Source organism: Pagrus pagrus (genome assembly GCF_965226575.1).
Source record: "Pagrus pagrus genome assembly, chromosome: 1".
Taxonomy (NCBI): domain Eukaryota; kingdom Metazoa; phylum Chordata; class Actinopteri; order Spariformes; family Sparidae; genus Pagrus; species Pagrus pagrus.
The window spans coordinates 36,610,996-36,632,203 of record NC_140185.1 but is presented as its reverse complement, the minus strand read 5'-3'; the positions used below and the strand labels follow the sequence as shown (position 1 = coordinate 36,632,203).

The 21,208-nt window shown below is 45.1% G+C and overlaps 1 protein-coding gene across 4 annotated transcripts in view; it reads left to right on the top strand.

Annotated features, from left to right (window-relative positions):
- Window positions 1–21,208, top strand: part of LOC311259259 (SH3 and multiple ankyrin repeat domains protein 2-like) — a 210,944-nt gene that overhangs the window by 170,114 nt on the left and 19,622 nt on the right. For 2 of the 4 annotated variants that reach the window (XM_084356291.1, XM_084356290.1), the window contains 7 exons: window positions 10,404–10,539; window positions 11,373–11,453; window positions 14,366–14,389; window positions 15,411–15,449; window positions 16,054–16,166; window positions 17,041–17,146; window positions 18,209–20,708. In XM_084356291.1, coding sequence (XP_084212417.1) covers window positions 10,404–10,539; window positions 11,373–11,453; window positions 14,366–14,389; window positions 15,411–15,449; window positions 16,054–16,166; window positions 17,041–17,146; window positions 18,209–20,708 — 2,999 coding nt within the window. The remainder of the gene's footprint in view (window positions 1–10,403; window positions 10,540–11,372; window positions 11,454–14,365; window positions 14,390–15,410; window positions 15,450–16,053; window positions 16,167–17,040; window positions 17,147–18,208; window positions 20,709–21,208) is intronic. The other 2 variants (XM_084356292.1, XM_084356293.1) reach the window with 2 other exon arrangements.

The window sequence follows — 21,208 nt, the reverse complement described above, 5'->3', positions numbered from 1 at the left end:
AAAAGCAAAGCTGGTGAACTGACAGCTCTTCATTACGGCCGTGTTGCAGGATCTCAGCGTAAGAGAAACTAGTGAAGGTCAGGAAGCTCTCACACATACAGCTGTGTGCACACAAACCCCACAAGCCGACGCGCATACGCAGAGACACGCAGTGAAATCACATGACGCTCCGTCTTAAAATAACACAGAGTGGAAGCGTCGTTTCCTATAAATAATTTATTTATAGGTACAGCGCACAAAGAGCAGCGTGCCTGAGCCCACGGAGCTCAGGGAGCTGCTTTTTATTTTTAAAACAACCACATCGCAGCCCGCTGTGAAAATATGGCATGAGACTAAAACCTTTAAGATGGCTGCAGCAGGAGGAGGAAGAGGAGGAGGAGGAGGACGAGGAGGAGGAGGAGGAGGAGGAGGAGGAGGAGGAAGATGAGGAGGAGGAGGAGGAAATGGGGCTGAGATGTTGACGAAGCGCTCCATTGACAAAAGACGAGCTTGGTATCAAATTAAGTCCCCCTTTAATAATGAATGGTATGATCCCTCCCCACCACCAACACTGATAACATTCTCAGCACCACTCCCACCTCCAGCGGTATCACACGGCAACTGTCGCTTAGCAACCGGGAGCATGTTGTGGCTCACTGTGTACACAGTGATAACGCAGCTTTTAAGAGTAAAGCAGAGACTCGGGAGACGGAGAGACTGAGGGGATGGAGGACATGAGGACAGAGGGGAGACGACCAACAGACCAACACGAGTCTGAAGTCTTTGAGTTGTAGATTAGTTGACCCTGATTTTTCTGACGCTGATGAAATGTATTTTGACGAGCTTTCAGCTCGATGATCAAACGGTTTCACTTCACTCGTTCAGCCTGATGTTTTGTTCCTTTCCTGTCGTATCGTTCAGTGAACCTGTCCTTGTTTCTCATTTGAGTGCTTGTTTTATCTCATTGTTTTAATTTGTCTGTTTTTTTAATTTTTTTGAATGGTGCTATTTAAATAAAAAGCTTATTATTATAATAATTGCTCTCTGCTTTGTTTGGCTCTGAACGTATACGTCCACCGCTCTCTGACTCTCTGACTCTCTGACTCTCTGACTCTCTGACTCGGTCTCAGGAGGAAAACATCCCCATTCTTAATCCCATCAGCTCATTGTGTTGATGAGCAGAACACCTGACAGACTTTGAATTGCTAATTAAATCAAACTGACGTGAGTGAAAGTTCAGAGGTCTGGAATCGGGTCAGAGCTGGACCTACATGGCGTTACTGTCCTGATGGGGAGAAGCAGATTTTATAGGAGACTGTTGATTCCAGATGTGACCATCCACCAGCAGGTGATTCTCGCTGTCATGTCAGGAGCTGCTAAAGATGCTGAAGTGCTTTCAACAACAAATCCTAACTGACTGTGCCGACAGCTTCAGTTTTTATGTGATAAACCACTTCTGAAGTCAGTTCGCCTCCAAACGACAGAGATGAATAGAATCTGTTTGTCACTGTTACTCAGCTCGACTATGTCAATACAGTTTCTGTTACTGACCCTTTGAGTTGTAATTGTAGTGTGAGCTCAAACAAATCGAACACAAGGATTTAAAACAGACTGTGTGCGTGTGTGTGTGTGTGTGTGTGTGTGTGTGTGTGTGTGTGTGTGTGTGTGTGTGTGTGTGTGTGTGTGTGTGTGTGTGTGTGTGTGTGTGTGTGTGTGTGTGTGTGTGACAGGGTGTGATGCAGACGTGGGTTTGTGCCTGTCGACGGTCTGGATGTGTGCCAGTAGGGCAGAGCGGTAGTTAACCGCCACCAACTATCCATTAGTGTCCTCCTCTGTGCTGCATGAGAGGCTTATCTTACTTCTGTTTGGCCATTGGCTGACGGCTCGGTCACGTGACTCCTCTGGTGGCGACCCGAGGAGAGCCAGCAGATTCGACGAGAGACGATACCTGTCAGTCAGACTGTCACCTGGGCGTCATGTTGGTGCTGTGGGAGTGTGTTTCAGCAGAAGGACTTGAGAATGAGTGTGTGTGTTGAGGGTGGAGCTGATGTGCAGGCCACCACTGGAGAAACTGCATCCAGAGTGTGTGTGTGTGTGTGTGTGTGTGTGTGTGTGTGTGTGTGTGTGTGTGTGTGTGTGTGTGTGTGTGTGCGTGTGTGTGTGTGTGTGTGTGTGTGTGTGTGTGTGTGTGTGTGTGTGTGTGTGTGTGTGCGTTCCCTAACATGTGCTCTCATCGTCCGTTTGATATTCAGCCACATGATTCATCAGAGTGAAGACTCCTCTAAGTAGGACTCTGAGTCATCAGAATCAAACTCTCGTCTCCGTCCCTGCTGCCTCCCTCCTCATCCTGTTTCAATCCTTTACTTTATTCTTCTTTATGTTTCCCTGTGTGCCTCTCTCTTACACACACACACACACACACACACACACACTCTGTCTGTATATTTCTGTATTTAATGAGCCTGCTTTGATGTACTCCAGCTTCCTACAAGGGGAAAACACACACACAGGATTCAGAGAGCTCTCACCCTCCCGCCTCGATGCAGATCAGCTCCAGTGTTTCAGATGCTGATGAACGCTGCTGCTTTCATGTGTGGGTGAAGGTTTACAGCCATATGCAGCTACCTGTAACACGCCTGTGTCAGTGTGTGTGTGTGTGTGTGGTCGCGTGTAGTTTTCGCGTTTCATCACTTCTTTTTTCTTTTTTTTTATTATTTATGTTTTTTTTTATTTAATTTGTTGTTAAACGTCTTTTCTTTGCGACTGACGAGTCAAAAGACATCAGATGTTTTACGGTTCAAACTGAGCTCAGTTTGGTTGAAAACTGGAGGATTATGTCTGGATTTTAGAAATACTGACGTCCAGGTCAACGATCCGACAGAAAAATGTGACCAGAAACCAGCAATTAAGTCTGAATTCTTTCATTATTTGGATTAAATTGATACTTTAAGTGTCCAGTTTTATTTATGTTTCCCAACATCTGTCTGTCCTGCAAACAACTTGTTTTATTATTATTATTATTATTATTATTTTATTAACGTTAACTTTTTGTGAGCTATGGAAAACTATTTTCAGCATTTTCAGTGAGAAGACATCAGATGTTACTGTTGAAACTCAACTAAATGTGGTTGAAGTGGAGGATTGTTCGGCTTGAGACTGTATTACCAAACAAATCAACGCAGAAGAATATCAACGTTATATACAGTGTTTCAGTGGGTTAGGACACCAGTGAGTGGTTTGAGACTGAAAATAGTGCTGCTTCTTATTTATTCAATCAAGTCTGAATCAAATCGAACACCCAATAATCAGAATCAGATTGTATCGAGTGATCAAGACTCACACGCCTTCATTCATTTGTATAAAACGGCTCAAATCAGCTTGTAAAACATCTAAAAGAGAGAATTACAGCGGAGGTGACCTCGGTGTCACTACAGTCATGTCACCATAACATTTAGATGAGTATGGATTCAGCGATCTGATCTGATCCACTGGATCAGTTCGACACTGACCTTCTTAAGCGGATTTGGTATCAGCATTTAAGATCCATAATTAAATACAGCTTCTTCAACAATGTCGTCATAGAGCTCGTGTTTCTGTGATCTGTGCTGCCTTCAACGTGACCTGGAAGATTTCATTTCCTGGAAAATGGGAGAAAATCCAATCAAATATTATCTGTGTTTATCACGTTTAAATAAAATACAATAACCCAAAGTCAAAGTATTTGAGAACCTGGGAATGAGACTGAACAATCGACATCTTTTTCCTGACGTAGTCCCGGCGGCACACAGAACAGGTTTTAATATCTTGATATCTGATCGTGATCTGTGGATAACCTGAGCTGAGGTGTTGAAAATATACACAAAAGAAAATATTTCAAGGTGAAGTTTCACACTGATCAACAGGTCTGTGGACACTAAACCTTTACGTACATACCTTAAATAAACTCATGATTTGTTAAAGTTTTGTGTAAAAATAAGACTCGTGAATTAAAAGTGATACTTTGAGAGAAGACCTCGTCTGAGTGGAGCTGTGTGACCTCCCTCCATCTGTTTTCTGGTGACTCGTGATGAAGAGTGACAGCATTAGTCATTTGTTCAAATGCCAAAACACAACCTGTGTTCACGGTTATCTGAGGAGAGCGAGGTGACGGATCGGTTTGTTGGGAGGACTTGTTGGTTTTCTTCCACCGCCCAGATCTGGTTGGATTATGGAGTGAGATCAAGCTCCTCCGTCTGCTGCAGCTTCTCCTCCACATGCTTCTGTATCCGGCCTGTGGTGAAGGACAGAGGTGATCTTCAGCGCTCACGTCCTACATTCATCTGACCTTCAGTGCCTCTTCACCTTGTTGTCCCATTTCTCTCACCTTTTCCATTTTCTCTCTCTCTGTTCATTTGTATTTCATCGCTGACATTTGCTTTTGTGCACATTCAGCTGTTCGAGCCAGTCTGACATTCTTCTTTCATTTTATGGTTCTGGTTTGCTAAATGTTTCACTTTGAAACTACCAGAAGGTTGTTTTTACTGCAGACTCATCCTCTGCCAACACCTTTTTTAATATTTAAGCCAATATTAAACCCTAACCCCAAAAATGTGGGACGATTTGTAAATCATAAATAAAACAGAATGTGATAATTTGCAAATCCTTTGATATAAACTCAATGAAAAACAGCACAAAGACAATATATTTAATGTGTGACCTCATCGAATTCATTGATTGATTTTGTAAATATCTGCTTATTGTTTTAAACATGTTCAGACAGGAGCAACAAAAAACTGTTGAAAGTTGTGTGACGCTCCAAAAACACCCGTCTGGAACAAGTCACAGTATTTTGATTGGGTATGACATAGAGGTGTCCACAATTCATTTGATTCTAATTTAAGGTCACAATTCGATTATCAATTTAAAAATAAATAAATAAATAAATGATGTCATTGTTAGACTCATCTGAATGAGAAGATGAACAGATCTTTGTTTTTATCCTGATTCGTGTCTTTTAGAATTTAAAATGGTTCTTTAAAACAATATTTTATGTATTTATTTATTTACAGCTTGATGTCATCCTGGTGGTTTCTTGCAGGTTAGGTTCAATAAATAAAACCCTTCAGTGACTCAAGAATAAACAACAGAAGATACAAATTCAGTTTGTTTTTTAAATGTTCAGAGGGCGGCTGCAGGCTAATGCTAAGCTAGTCGTGTCTTCTTTGACGTGTTCTTACTTTTGGATGCAGCCTTTGATTTAGATGATCGAGACTGAAAGCTCATTTTGATCCATTTTCCCGACATGGTGAGTGTGACGGGGCGTCTTTGATCGGCTCAGACAACTCTTTAGGATCAGAGTTGTACATAAATGAAGATTTGAACGGCCTCTGAAAACAATTAACTTGTCGCTGTTGTTGTTGTTGTTGTCATCCAGTGTTCTCTCCTGCAATAAAAAAGCAGTACAGCAGGTTCCTATTTGAATCACAGATTTGCCGTCTTTTATTTACTTGTACTTTTATTGCCTCCTCTTTTCCAACACCACCCGATCCTCAACCCGACAGCAACAACACAATGTATGAATTATGTATTCAGTGAGGTATTGCAGGTGTAAACAAAGATTTATGTTAAATACTCGCGTCTGTGTTTATATTGGTGTAGAGAGATGAGCTCAGCGCGGGCTTGTTAACCCCTCCCGGCTCTGACGGGCTGGATTAGCGGCGTCTGTGTGGGTCAGATTATAATTGATTAATCAGATTAGCGACTGTCAGCGAGCGAGGAATATTTGCCTGAGATGAGATCGAGCGATCAGATAGATTCTGGGCTGCCTGTGTTCTGCTAAATGGGCCGGCTGATGCTTAATGTTGTGGAACTATTATAATGGTTATGATAATGATAATGGCTTTTGAATAGGCTCCTTCTGCCTGATCTGACAGACGGATGGCTTTTACATGCAAACTGTACCGGAGGCCCGGTTTGTCTTCTGTGTTTTCCATCTTTAAGTGTATGTGTTTGTCTGTGTGTGTGTGTGTGTGTGTGTGTGTGTGTGTGTGTGTGTGTGTGTGTGTGTGTGTGTGTGTGTGTGTACTATTGATTAAACTGTTAATGTTCAGGCATAAAGCTGCTGCTTCAGTGCTGTTTCTCTTTCTTGTACTTATTGGTTCAGGAGTGTTTGGGCTGTTTATGGCCTTCAGGCTTCATCTCTCACTCTCTCTCGCTCGCTCACTCAATAAACCACACTCATGTGTAACCCATGAGTGTCAGCGTTCGATTGGCTGCGGTCACACCGGTGTCAACGACGGCAGAAGTTAATCAATACCACTAATCGACTGCATGTAAGTGATAGCTGACGCACTGATTTGCTCCCTGGCGACCTCGTCTGACCCGTCACACAGCAGCGCTCCATCGGGGGGCGACTTCTTCATTTTTTATTTCCACTCCGCACTATTAATGGTTAAAATGGTAAATGGGCTGAATTTAAGTGCTTTTCTTTTTTTGGGGGCCGGAGCTCCCTTGCTAGTTGCTGTCCTGCCCCCCAGGAGACGCTCAGGGCCCGTGTCCACATAGTGTCCACATAGTGTCCACATAGTGTCCACAGAAAAGCACTTGCTGTACGTTTTGGAGCGCTGTCCCTTTATGCGGTTTACTATCTGTTTGTTTTTTATTGGACATCAGGACATCAGAGCGGGGAGGATGTGGGTGATGACATGATCCACAGGAGACAAAAATACGGCTCTAATGTTGAACAGTGCCGAGAAGGTGGAGGAAACTGGTCTCGCCTGTTGTTCCTTGCTGAGTTAGCAGCTCTGTACTAACTTGCTTGTGGAGTTAGCTGACAAGCTTTGTGTCACCGCTGCTGATGCTAACTGAGCTTGGGTTCTGGCAGGACCTCACGTTGCTGCTGTAGAGAGGAGTTCTGTGGGCCGGTCGGACCTGCAGCTGGCCGCTCTCTGCAGTTGTTGAGCCCAGGAGAAAGAGTAGCTCAGAGGGCGGGGGGGCCCTGGAGAGAGAGAGAGAGAACAAACAGCGTTTTTTCCACCAGCACTTTTGGCCGAGTCAAACTGAGCCACCCAGATTTGCTTTTCCATCATGGACCTGCTCCGGGCAGGGCCAAGCCGCATCTGCCCCGCCTCCAAGCGGGCCGCGGTGACGTTTCGCGACTGTTTGTTGCAAATCGATACTGAACTCATGTCTGTCCTGATCTGAATGACTTTAGTTTCTCTCGTCCTGTTTGTTTCAAACATCTGCTATGTTTCACTGTTTCATCGTGTTCACTTTCAGCTGGTTCATGTTTAGTTACTGCTGCTGAAAACACAGCGTTTCCTGTGATGCTGCTTCATGATAAAAGCTTTAAAATGACTAAATACTGCGGGATGGAGACGAAGTGAGTAGAGCCAGGCTGGAAGTTGTAAATGGTAAAACGCCAAAAGAGGCAGCTGGAGTTTAGTTTTCAGGGGGGTCTTGTGAAGACGGGACTTCTGGGGGACTGAGTTCAGTTCAGAGTCCATTTTGAAATCAACGATGAAGATATTAATCTTTGGATCCCGACAGAAATAATCATTAGTTGCAGCCCGAGTGGGCAAGTTTTATAGTTGGGTTCAGTTTTCTAAGTGTTAACTGTGAAATGAAAACCCAATTTCTATGCTTCATTTTCAGTGGAAAAAATAGGTCAAAATATTTTTTTAAAAATGTGGGAAAATGAATTGACAAATGCAACAATGGATTCAGTTTCATATTCTGACAGCTGTGAAGTGAGTAAAGAGTCAGTGGAGAGAATCGTTCCTCATACTTTCAGATGTGAACTCGACGCCCGAAGATAAATGTGTTCTCAGTTTTTTGTCAGCGTGTCAGACTCATCTCTCGTCCTCGCAAAGGCCTCTCCAAAACCAGTCTTACACCGAATCCAAGCTGGCTTTTCACTCTGAAGTTGGCAGAAGAAAATATTCATGAGTGTGTGTACGGTCACGTGAGTGTGAGTGTGTGTGTGTGTGTGTGTCCGTCCATCCTTCACGCATAGTTACATAATAGGGTGGACAGACAGAGCGGATTACATAAGGCCACCCCTATATGTGAACCAGTGTACTGGATGGTATCAGAGAGGCTCGGTGTGTGATGGAGCCCGATGGAGGGAACACGAGGTCACAGTGAAACAGCTGTTGGGGCATTTCTCTCTAATTATCAAAATGTCCGCCCTCGTGACGGCCGGCCGGCGTCTGTTAGATTAAAACCACGAGAGAGAAAATATAGTCTTTCTCTGCGTGTCGCCATCACTTCCCCTCGCCGCCGTCACTCCATCGTCCTCTACATTTTCCTCCTCATTCCTCCCCCCTGACATCCATCATCCGTCCCCGTCGCTCCGGGCCGGTCTCTCTTTTCATCCCTCCATCTGACCCCTCCTCCGTTTGTCTGGGAGAAGAGAGGAGGGGTGGAGGAGATGAGAGGAGCGCTGCAGCAGGGTCCATATTAAATTAGACGAGCAGTAATGAGATTAAACCCTCCTCCATGTGGGCACGCATGTACGTGTTGAAAGAGGAAGTATAAAATATCTGTGTGTGTGTGTGTTTAAATCTGATATGAGCATGTGGGTGTGTAGCGTGTTGGGTATCAGCTATATTCAGATGTTAATATACAAGCTGCCCGCTAGTGTCACACACACACACACACACACACACACACACACACACACACACACACACACACACGTCACCTTTAATTATAACCGGATCGTGGCTGAATTTTCAGCAGCAGGATTTTTTTTGGCCACAAACCAACTCGCTCTGATTGTCTTTGAAGGCCGACTGTGAGGGCAGCGGCCGCGGCTCCCTCTCCTGCCGCCAAACATGAATGCTGCAATTATGAAGATTGGCAGCAGGACGGGAAGAAAGAGCTAACACCCAACCAACCAGCGCCGTATTTGCATATCCATGGTCAGGTTGAAAATTGCATTTTTCAGGCTTTTTCCTTGAAGTCTACTTAGTGCTGCGAGACATTACCTGCAGGATGAATCAAAGGATAATTCGAACTGTTAAAGTCACAAATTTTCACCATCAGGGACAAAAGCCGCTGCGTCCCAATAATCCTCTGCTCGTGTTGTCCAGAAAACCCAAAGACTTTTCATTTACTGCCATAAATGAGAAAGAAAAGCAGCAAATTCTCACATTGAAGGAGCTGGCAGAGCAGATGTTTGACTTATTTGCTTGAAAAATGACTTTTTATCTGATTATTCAGCTAATTAGTGCAGCTCTAAAGGTTCAGTTTATTACCATGAGACAAATAAAAGCATAGGAGCTGGATTTATAAGGACAAATGACATTTCCTGTCTTTCTCTTAGATGTCAGACTTCCTTTTAAAAGAAAAAACAAAAAAAGAAATAACTTTTCAAAGGAAATGATGTAAAACAGATGCTTTTGGACGTCAATTAAACTGCATGAAACACCAGCTCAGGTTAGGATGGAGAACAGACGTATAATAAGAGGTGGATACAGCGTTGGAGGCGCGGCCCTGTTCATCCCTATGAAAGCTGCTCAGTGGCGCATGAAGCCAAGAAAAAAAGTTTGACTTGATCTCCTGCATAGTTTCTGTATTGTGACGCCTGTGAGTGTGTGCGCTCAGCTAACTTGAATGGGGATAAAATGATTTAATCGTGCAGCTTGTCTAGACTTTATTAATGTCTTTGGACCAAATGCATCAAAATCTGATAGTGAACGAGCCGTTTTATGGAGGTTATCCACCATTATGCAGCTGTGTCTTTCACAATCTAAGCTCCTCTGGGGGCTCAGATCAGAGATATTTGTGGCAGGTGCAGGTCAGTTTGAGACGGGAAGCTCGTGTGTGAAGTGAAATCTGTTCTGACCGCTCCACCCAAAGGTTGGAGGAGGATTAGAGGGAAGTCAATCAAACGGTACTGTATGACACAATGTTGTACGTCTCTTTACCCACCCTCCAAACATTCAGTCAGTGTTGGCACACTGTGTGTAATCGGGACACATTTTATCATATCGAAGTGTACCGTCAGTCCCTCCCTCTTCCTGTGGTCAGTGGAGTTGATGCTGCATCATTTGTCAGTCACTTTGATGAGCTGTCTATCTGGAAATAGCATCAGGCCCAGCGTGAAGCCACCGCAGGCTTCAAGTGAGAGTCAGCAACTGCTGCAAGTCTCTGAATGTCTTGTCTGCTGCTGGTTTTTTCATGCTGTTTACCACCATGAAGGTTCTGGATTGTTGCTTTAAATTTGCTTTTCAGAGATGATTTTTTTCCGTCTTGTGTAAACAAACATCGACGGTTAAGTTTATTTTCTCAAAATCACAATCGGACTAAAAGGATGGACCAGTTTTGCCTCTCGACCCGCTGACATCGATCATACATGTCAAATTATTTGTTCCAAACTTTCCAACAATGTGAGTCCAAGTCCCGCCGTTAATGACTCCACTGATGTGTGTCCACGGCAGGTGAACCAGGAGAATGTGGTGAAGGTGGGCCACAGGCAGGTGGTCAACATGATCCGCCAGGGAGGCAACCGGCTCCTCATCAAGGTGGTGACGGTGAGCCGGAATCTGGACCCCGAGGACACGGCACGCAAAAAAGGTACGATGACCTCAAATTATACTTTTCACATTTCTACACTGAAGAAAATCTATAACCAGAGTGAGATATCCTGTCCAGACTGGGGTAGAAGTGACTGACGGTGTGATAGAAAATCATACATGGATTAGAAAATAAAATAATATTGAGCGGCAGGACACAGCTGGTGTGAGAAACCTCCTGCTGCACGGCTCTGCTAACAGTTGCACCTCCTGTATGAAAATGCCAGAGACTCTGCAGTAAAGCAGTGTGCTGACTGATGATGTGTTATGTAATAACATCCCTCAGAGGCAGACAAACCTGACTTCCTCCACGTTCACAATGCAAACAAAAATAACAGCAGCAGAAGTTCACATGCTTCGCTGCTGGATGTCAAAAGTCAGCTGAGTCTCTGGGAGGAAATGAGGCGGCGTAATTGCAGCTTGTTAGATGTCAGATTATCAGAACTTCATTTAACAGTTCAGAACCTCAAAGTTTTAACTGCCCGTCAACACGAAGAGTAAAAGGAAGCGCACAAGATGTCAGGAAATGGTGAAAAATGTCGATCAAGTGTTTCCTAAAGCCCAGAGATAGTCAGTTTACCGTCACAGAGGAGGAAAGAAACCAGAAAATACTCACATTTAATTTAATTTAATTCCAAACAGAGCGTCTCAAGTTATCTGGTGAAAATTCACCTATTTTTATTAATATTTTTGCTGTATATATCACAGAAAACCAAGGTATCACAGAGTTTTTCAGCCCTGATTCTAATTCATGAGCATCATCTATGAGAAAAGTCACTTCACACTTGAATAAAACAAAATGACATGTCTGTGTTTCGTCTCTGTGTCCCTCAGCTCCTCCTCCACCAAAGAGAGCCCCCACCACAGCCCTGTCCATGCGCTCCAAGTCGATGACCTCTGAACTGGAGGAGCTCGGTAAGGTCTCCCCGGTTTGACTTTAACTCAGCATGTCTTCAGGAACTTTCTGTCTAACAGCTCCTCTCTCTTTTGTTCCCCTTTCTTACTCTCATTGATTGTTTAATCTCTCTGTAGTGGATAAAGGTAAGCAGTTAATGCTGCGTAACCTTCTGCCTTCCATTTCGCTCAACTGCAACTTCCATCGGCTCGCAGCGGCTGAATGAAGCGTTTGTTCAGGCTGATGCAATTTAAGTTTCCATCGTTTGATCATTTTGCTTTGATTTGACTCTTAAGAAAATATTTTTGTGTTGTTTTTTTCTTTGCTTCTCCTCCCTCCTCGTCTCCTGTCCTCTTTGCCATTATGCATGAAGGACTCTTGCTTCTAAAGACCCACGCATCCATGAGCTGTCGCTGTGGCTACAAGGCGCAAATGAGTCAAAAAATATGACAGTAGTGTGACAGTGTCTTCTCTGTTTTTGTTGCTTTTTATGTGTGCGTGTGGTGAGGACCGCATCAGAGGACCCCGTGTGTGTTGCGTTATCAGCTGCAGCGTCCTGATACTTTCTGACAGACGGGACAGTCAGCGTTTTCTGAGACGCACGAACAGAAAGAGAAGCCACGTCGGTGCTGATCAGGAAGGAGAGAGAGGTGGAAGGACAGGAGGAGTGAAAGGCTGCGTGGAGGGCAGGGCGTATGTGACAGAGAAGGAGAAAGTAGTAAATACTACACCAGGGTTTTCCCTCAGGAAGCCGTCAAACAAAGGGTGATAAGATCCTGACACGTGTGACGTCATCAGTTCAGTCAGCAGCTGGCAGCCGACACAGTGATCGCTCTCGTTAAACCCACTGTGTGTCTCTCCTCCTGAAACGTGTGCTCATCCATCAGGATGTTATTTATTATGTTCAAGTTGTTTCCCTGAGAGTTCAGTCCTGGCTGATTTGGCAACGCTCGTGGTTGCCGTGGTAACAGCGAGTGCGGTTTAATACTACAGCCAACACACTCCTCGAGCAGCTACAGTCCAGCAGAATCAAACTGGTCTGTCTGTTTACAGTGCAGCCAAACGCTCGCTCGAACAGTCAGTCAGTAATAATTACAGCTTTGATCTGACTTCAGTGTTAGTTCAGCACGCAGCAGCAGGACGCAGTGAGGAGAGCTGGAGGTGTGCAGCCCGTCACCGGCTCACCGTGGCTGCTCCGTTACTCCCTGACAAAAATAAAAAATATCTGTTTTGTTGAAGCAGTCAGAGCTGCTGACCACGGTGCCGAAGAAATTTCCTGTGACTGCTTCACAATAAAAGCCAGCGCATGTTTAAAACAGTTAAATGTTTTGAATGTGAAGCAGCAGAAGTGGAAAGACAGTGAGGCCAAAGCGGTGCGACTCCATGTCTTGCACTGAATAGTTATACTTGTAGTTAAAATATTTCAACTTCTAAAAAGCACAAGAAAAATGTGTCGCGCAGCAGAAGAGAGGATGGTGAGCCAGGCGCTCCATACCATAATAAACACTGGATATCTGGATGGTTTTCAGTGACACATCTCGGTGTGATCGGCCTCTTAGGTAGGCAATCTGAATCTAGCGCAGGAATGCCGGTTTCGCCACTGCCAATAAGAAAGTACACACATTCGACTTTAAACTGTTTTTATTAACATGGTAACCGTCTAAAATTGTGAATAATATTGTTAAAGTCTTACTGTGTCGACTCGTTACGAGAGAAGCAAGCCTGAAGTACTCTCAGGAGGAGTGAAACCGAATCGTGCAAAGGAATTAGTTGCAGTCGGTTTTTTAAACGGTAATAATTTTATCAGACTGCTTGATTCAAGCTGTCAGCTTTATAAATATACTCATACTGAGATAATTACTGAGGGTATTCTGGATGTTGAAGGAACACGTCGAGCAGGGCTTGTCCTTTTTTTGGCGAGCTGGCCGATCTCTTTTCTAAAACTCTGAAACAATTGTTGATTAAATCGTTCGTCAAAAAATGAAGCAAATAACGTTTTTTTTGCGTCTCTTTTGGTTTGTTTCATTGTAAACTGAATACATTTGTGTTTAGGGCTCTAACAATTAATCCATCAGTTGTCAGCTATTTAATGAATCGCTGTTATCGGGAAATAAAAGTCAAAATTCTCTGATTCCCGCTTGTTAAATATGAATATGTTCTGGTTTCTTTCCTCCTCTCTGACAGTAAACTGAATATCTTTGGGTTGTGAACAAAAACAAGACATTTCAGGACACGTTTAACATTTTAGGGGCCAAACAGCTGATTAATTAGCCGAAAAAATTATTATAGAAAAATAGATTATTTTAAAAACAATCGTTAGTGGCAGTGTTAATTGTTTTTTGGACTTTTGTTACGGCAACAACCAATTAAAAGATCGAGCTGTGAGAACTCGTTGTTCATTTCTAGCTGTATTTTGTGACAATAGAGGTTGAATGATTAATAAAGACTCATAAACACATCATTAGTTGCAGCCTGATTGGTGCGTACATTGTTCTGAATAGCAGCTTGTGATTCAGTGTACGTACTTCTGGATCAATCAGTAATAATTGCAGCTCTGCGGCCGGTGTCAGAGGTGTGCAGAGAGCCGGCCGGGAGATGAAAGGTGAATGAATAAATAAATGACAGCGGAGGGAGTCCACTTAGATTACAGAAAAATGCTGACAGAGAGATTCCTGCGGTCAGCATGTTCTTTATAGAGCTGCTTATTTGACACATTTGCATTTCATTCTTTACTTTACTGCATTTATAGTAGTGATAGTGTGGCTCGGTAGCGTGTGTGCATTATGGGATGCACTACACATATGCATCAGCTGCAGCAGGACACATTTACACAGATTAAAAACAAGTAGATTTTGTGTTGATCTTGGGAGGAGGACTGAGTCTGTGTTTGTGCTTCAAAGACTCAGAAATCTTTTTGTGTCGTCCCTTTAAGCAACTCTAAGGAAAAAGAAAGGTGGTAAGTTCCTGTAGGCATGTTTCACTCTGATCCAATGATTGACTCCTGTCACGTATCTTCCCCACCCACTAACACTGTTGTACATGTTGACAGTTTGTTTCAATATTTCCACAAGGATTTGATTTTGATATTTGACTTTCAGTGCAACTGAATGGTGTTGCCCGTAGTGTGTTCTTGCATGATTTGTAAATTTTTTACTGCAGATGTTTTGAACTTCATTGTGTTCTTAATGTTGTTGGTGCATGGTTTAATGTTGTAGTGATGTAGAATAGAAAGATGTCTGAACTCCTCTGTCCCTTGTTCACAGCCACAGATTATTTCTTCTTTCTTTTGACTCAATATCGCGACCGCGTGGATGCTGAGTAGTCCTTTTGATTCACGTTGGAGTAAAAGCTGTAGTTCAGTCCTAAACCCTTCGTGCAGGAGCAGGAGCGAGCCCACGTATTTACTTTTCTGGGAGCTTCAGATGCAAAGGAACACAGCAGCAGATCTTTAATGAGGAATTACAGAATGTTTTACTCGTGCGTCTTTGTGTCTGTGAGTGTTTGTGCACATGTAAAGAAAAGATGTAAAATGAAAACAAAACACGGTCGCTGTAAGTCAATGTCTGTTCACTTTACCTGAACTGTGAAGGTTTGTCATGTCTCTTCTTCACGTGTGCCTCTTTTTTTTCCTCCTCTGTTGCAGGCTTGTGTGTGTGTGTGTGTGTGTGTGTGTGTAGGTGTGTGTGTGTTTTTGTAACTGTGAGTGTGTGTGTGTGTGTGTTTGTGCGAGGAGGGGGAGGTTTATTCCAGGAAATGTTTCACTCACAGATAGGTTTCCAGGGCAACCGTGTTGCATGTTGTCTGATAAGCTGTAGCTGCAATCGGAGAGAGAGAGAGGAAATGTGCATTTTTTCTGTTCTGTGTGTGTTTTTGTGTTTTAGCTCTGACTGTAGTGAAGGTCATTGATGTTCCTTTCCTCCCCCTTTCCTCCCCTCCCCACCTCTCCCCCTTTCCCCACTCCTCTCCTCTGTGTGTAGATGCGCAGAAGAAGAGGATTGTTTTCCAAGTCACTCTAAGTAATCACTCCCCCTAATGCATGGAAGCTTTCTACATCCTAGACAGAGCTAGGGGAAGCAGGGCGGTGATAGAGCGAGGAGGCTAGATCAGGGATAGCATGTAGCTTCTGTTAGCATAAACCCTGTAGGTGGACTCTTATCTGATGGCATCATCACACGCCAGAGGGAAGTTCAGTTCTGCCAAATTTGCCGTTGACACCTTTCCCACTTTGCAGGCTCAAAAAAGAAACCAGACTGAGAAAGATAACGGCAAACTTGACAGACTTCACATTCATTGCTCATTTTACATTCAATGAGGGAACGACCCTGAGAGTTAGATGATGCTGCTGAGTCGGCTGTTTGGAAAGAGCTTGCACGGCTTGCAAGGCTGGACGCACCCCGATGCATTTCATCAAAGTCCTCCTGTGCCCCCCCCCCCTCCACAAAATTTTCTTTCAATGTTTTTTGTTTCAGTTTCATCCGCAGCTCAGTGTGGACACACAGGGAAGGGTCACTGTGAATGATTAGCTTGCGTTTGGCCCATAAAAACCCTTCGAAGGCTTTGCAAATTAAGTCCTGCCCTCGTCGTTTTTGTTGCTCATCACGGCTCGTTTTATCTTTGCAGACAAAGTTGAAGAGATGACACACGCCCAGAAGACCTCACCTGTTGATATGAAGATCGCTACAATCAAACCACGCCCATCCAGTCGCTGTTTGGTGACGCAAGCTGACATGAATGTGAGTGAAGAAAACTGAACTGAACATTTGATTATTTAGTACACAGAATATATTATGTAAGATAAGGCCTGACTTTACTCTCTAACTCTTACCAAACAGTTAAGTACAACCGCACACCTTCTGAATTCAAGTCTCTCTCCTTTATCAAACTAAGACGAGCTTAATCGACTCATTAACTCATCGTAAAACACACTTCAGTCAAACTGGACACAAACTAAATAAAACTTACCAAAACAGTCTTGATTGTTTTTCCATAATAAAATTAATTCTTCATTCGACGAGTAAGATGTGAAAATATTCTGTCTCTACACGCTGTTTTCACCGACTGCTGATGTCCACCGTGTCTTCTCGTCCCTGGAGTCATAGTCCTGGTCCGCGCCGCTGTAAATCACCTCTGTACTATATCCCCTGTCTTCAAACTGACCTCTGTGGCTCTCAGAGGGTGTGTTCAGTCCCAGTCTGCTGTCCATTTTCTTTACTTGGAGGCGGTAGAGCCCAGTTGCCCACAATGACTCGCCCTGTGATCCAGGCAGACTTCCATCAGCTAATAGGGCCACTAGCTCCTCAGCTAGCTACATCCAAAAATAGCTAGCAAAGCTCAGCAGTTAGGTTTCCCCCTGTCATTTTGGAGCTCAAATTGTGGCCATATTTTACACATTAAACCTTTAAATGTCTTTAGACTAGAATGTTTTTGGTTGTTTGCCGCCTCCACAGATTGAACTCCCTCAATACAATTCTTTGAATTTGATGTTGACATACAGCAGTTTGTTTTATACCGTCTTTTTTAATGATAGATATCTGAAACCGAATGCTGTTAGGCAGCCGGTGATGTGTGTGTTTCTGGGTGTGTCATTAACAACATTCTGGTTTGCAGTCCTTGTATCATGACCGCCAGGGAGTAGCAGTGGTGCCACCCACTGTGCCAGGGGCCTTCCTGGGGATACCTGAGAAGGGGACGATGAAAAAGCAGAAGTCCATAGGTATGATGTGTATACAGTGTGTGTGCGTGTTGGAGGGCACAGTGTGTGTCAGCTTGAGTTGTGAACTCCAGCACCTGGTGCTTTTAGCTTGTCGTAATATTCTATTAATGCTCGGAGGACTTGCTCTGTGTGCTCAATATTAAAGCTAATTATAGATAAATTAGAATGATCCAGTCAGCAAAGTGTGCTTTCAGGCGATAATATTGGAGGTCATTAAGCATATGCTGAGACCTCATTCTCACTGCTGAACTAGAGGGACGTCATGCAGGCTAATGTTACTCACAGCTCTTTTGATTTGCAATGCCATCATTATTATGACAAAAATTGAACGCCTTTTTTTTTTTATTTTGCTTTAACTGCCATGAAAGCACTTTGAGCTTGTTCTTGTTTGATGACACTCTGGGGAAAGATGACACTTGGGAAATGCTTTCATCTGTGAAGTATATGATGTCACTCACTGGCCTGAGCAAGGTGCTTCCTCCCCCAACTTTAACATTAAAAGAATTGTGCGTAGGAAAGGAAGTAAACAAGCGTCTTCTGAAAGCTGGATGAACAGCTGTCTCCTCACGTCTAGATACCCAGAAGGCTGCTTCAAATCTGGATGTTTCTTATTTTCTGAGAAACAAAATAAAACACATGTACATTTGTGCAGGTCATGTTGGTCTTTAAATTGAGATAACTTTACATGACACCTTTTTCATTTATACAACTCCATGGCTACTATTCGGAACACATCTCGATTCATCATTCGGCCTTTTATCTAAATGTTTATTCTTGTCCTTGTTTCCGTTTTTCAACACTTCAGTTGGAGGGTAATTGGTCAAATTAACTCACCAGGAAATTCCCACTTGGTGCTGCAACATCTTATAGTTGGCCACTTTTCTTTCTGGCCTCCACCAATTTCAGGAACCCCCTGCCTGGATAAATAAAGGTTAAGAAACAGCTCACATCAATGAATGAGACATTTCCTGTGGAAAGAGGAGGCCATGCTTGAAATAAAAAAAATAGGGATGTCTCCCTCAGGTCCTCACATAATTTTTCTTTCTGCTCCACTTCTCCCAGATACATCGCAGGATGAGAAACAGGGATATCTTACACCTCCCCTACTCAAGTTCGCCCGCAGCCTCTCTATGCCTGACACCTCAGAGGACATTCCTCCTCCCCCAGCCATTTCACCCCCATCGCCACCTGCCTACAACTCAGCTGCTGGACCTACACCCAAGAGCTACGGCACCACACGACCCAGCTTCACCCAGAACTCACCCAATGCAGTGACAACCATTAGCCGAACCACAGACGTCGGTACGTTAAGGCGTGGCTACTTCCGCCAGAGCTCAGAGCATTTTGAAAGCACACGCACCCGAGGGCGCACGCCAGTGCCAGAGAACCCTTACTCCGAGGTGGGCAATAAGACACTGTACGTGCCAGCAAAACCAGCGCGAAGGAAGGGAATGCTAGTAAAGCAGTCCAATGTTGAGGACAGTCCCGAGAAAACATGTCACATGCCATCGAGCCCCTCGGGCCCGGTTTCCATGCCTACCACGCCTGTAGAACGAACATGCTCCTCCATCCCCATACCCACTATCATTGTTAAGGAGCCCTCCACCAGCAGCAGTGGCAAGAGCAGCCAGGGTAGCAGTATGGAGATCGAGCCCACCACCCCTGAACACCCACCCCTCACGCCCACTGTAGGTGGAAGCGGTGGTTTGCGTCCTGAAGACCCTATGTCTCTAAGCAACCCGTTTGCAGCAGCTATTGCCGGGGCAGTACGGGACCGGGAGAAGAGGCTAGAGGCAAAAAAGCACTCAATTGCCTTCCAGTCAATAGACATGGGGGATGATGAATTCAGTAGTCCCACACCGACCCCTCGCCTTCGCCAGTCAAAGTCCATCGATGAAGGCATGTTCAGTAGCGACGAGCGGCTTCGAAGGATATTGGCTCCTTCATCAGCACAGCTCGGGCCCCCTGTTGGGGGTGGCAGTGGCAACATGACAGATTTCAACACTCCTGAGCCCACAGTGGTTCGGGAGCCTCTTAACACCAGAACAGGCCAGTGTCCCAACCTGGACAGTCCTGTAAGTCTCCCATCCACTCCTCCTAAGAGCCACTACAGGGCCAACGGGACCTACCTCCATCCTGTCACCGGCAAGCCCTTGGACCCTAACTCTCCACTAGCTCTGGCCCTGGCAGCTCGTGACCGGGCCATGAAGGAGCAACAGAACCATCCTCAGAATCAGCCACAAAATCCTCCTCAGGTTCAGCAACCCACCAAGCATGAAGCCCAGTCCCTCCCAATTCAGCCAAGCCACAAACCAGACCTCAACCAACCGCTGTTTATTGACACCAAACTACGCTCTGGGATCGAGACAAGTTTCGCTGCGATCTCCACTGCAACCATGGGGCGGCCCGGCCGAGGTGGCCTGCGGAGACAGATGACAGAGCAGAAGTATGAGTCTGACGGGGCACGGGAAGAACGGCAGCATCAGGCAGTTGAGGAGAGGAAAAGTGCGCCAGCGGATGTGGCAGACACGTCACAGCCAAAGTCAGCTGGGCTGTTGATGGTCCACACCACAGATGCAAGCAACAAGGTGAACAACCAGGAGGAGGGGCAGGACAGCAACAGGCCATCAGAACTGAAGGACCCCAACCAACCCGATCCTCTCAAAGCTTCAACTCTGTCCGCCAACCCCCAGCCGCCCTCGTTGCGGAGGAGGAGCATTCCCTTAGGCGAGTCCTTGGATGAACCGGTCAAGCTGCCCTTCCGCATCCCCCCTCCCCCTCTGGCCTCAGTTGACATCGACGAGGACTTTGACTTCACAGAGCCCCTCCCCCCACCGCTGGAGTTTGCCAACAGTATTGACATTCCTGACGATCAGGCTAGTGCCATTGCAGAGATGCTTCAGCAACAGAGACGGAATGGGGGACCTCCTCTACCCCCATACCACGCTCACGCTCCACCACCTGTCACTGATCAACACAAACGGGTCGCAAACAACATGCCACCATCATACCCTCCTCCTCCACCGGACCCGGAGTCCGGGGTAGGTGACTCGGGCATCGAAGAGGTAGACAGCCGCAGTAGCGGGGATCCTCAGCACATGGAGACCACCAGCACCGTTTCCAGTATCTCCACGCTGTCGTCAGAGGGAGGCTTCTGCGACAGCACTCTGGAGAGCCTCTATGCCACTGCAGACGGGCATGCCTTCCTGGTGGATCGGCCTCCTGTGCCACCCAAACCCAAGGGCAAGTCAGTCATCAACAGAACATCGCTTTATCATGACGCTCTCATTGAAGAGCCCCCGGAGTCCTATGGGTCACCACCTCAGGCCCCTCCCCCTCCCCCTTCATCCTCTGAACCTCCTAGGACTCCTACACAAAGGACATCCAAACTGTGGGGCGATCAGCCCCCTGAGCTGCGCAGCCCTCCATCTACACCAGACTCCAAGAACACCGTCATCACCGAACTGAGCTCCATTCTGCAGCAAATGAACCGTGACAGGCCAGCCAAGCCAGGAGAAAGCCTCGACTCCCCCACCGGGACCAGGGGAGCCTTCGGAACAAGGTACGTCATCGTGACTCAGGTTTTACTAATTCTTGGTTCTCAATTTTTGTTATTTTGGTTTGCATGCTCCATACCTCATGTTTTCCATGACCTGAATAAGCCCTGTCTACTTCACTCAAAGATACTCCCTCATCTTTTACTTTATTTATCATTTATTTAAATTGTTTGGAAGAATTTCCCACAAATTTTAGAAATACAAAGAGTATTAGTACAGCATTGGTTCAGCCACGATACAGCATAACATTTTCTCACTTACTCCTTGAATTATGTAGGTTTTGTGATATATATGACAAAGGAAGCTGTCAACAGTTTTCATCGATGAGCTGATTGCTGTTTGCACATCATTGATTATACATATAAATTTGGTTTTGTGTGGGCAGTTTTTTTCTGTTCTATCGTCTGGTGGTTTATTGGGTCTTGTTGGCTATAAGTTTTGTACAGTGAGTGCAATCTTTACAACTAAGCTGGTGGTTTTGAGTGGTGTGGGGCTGCAGCAGTCT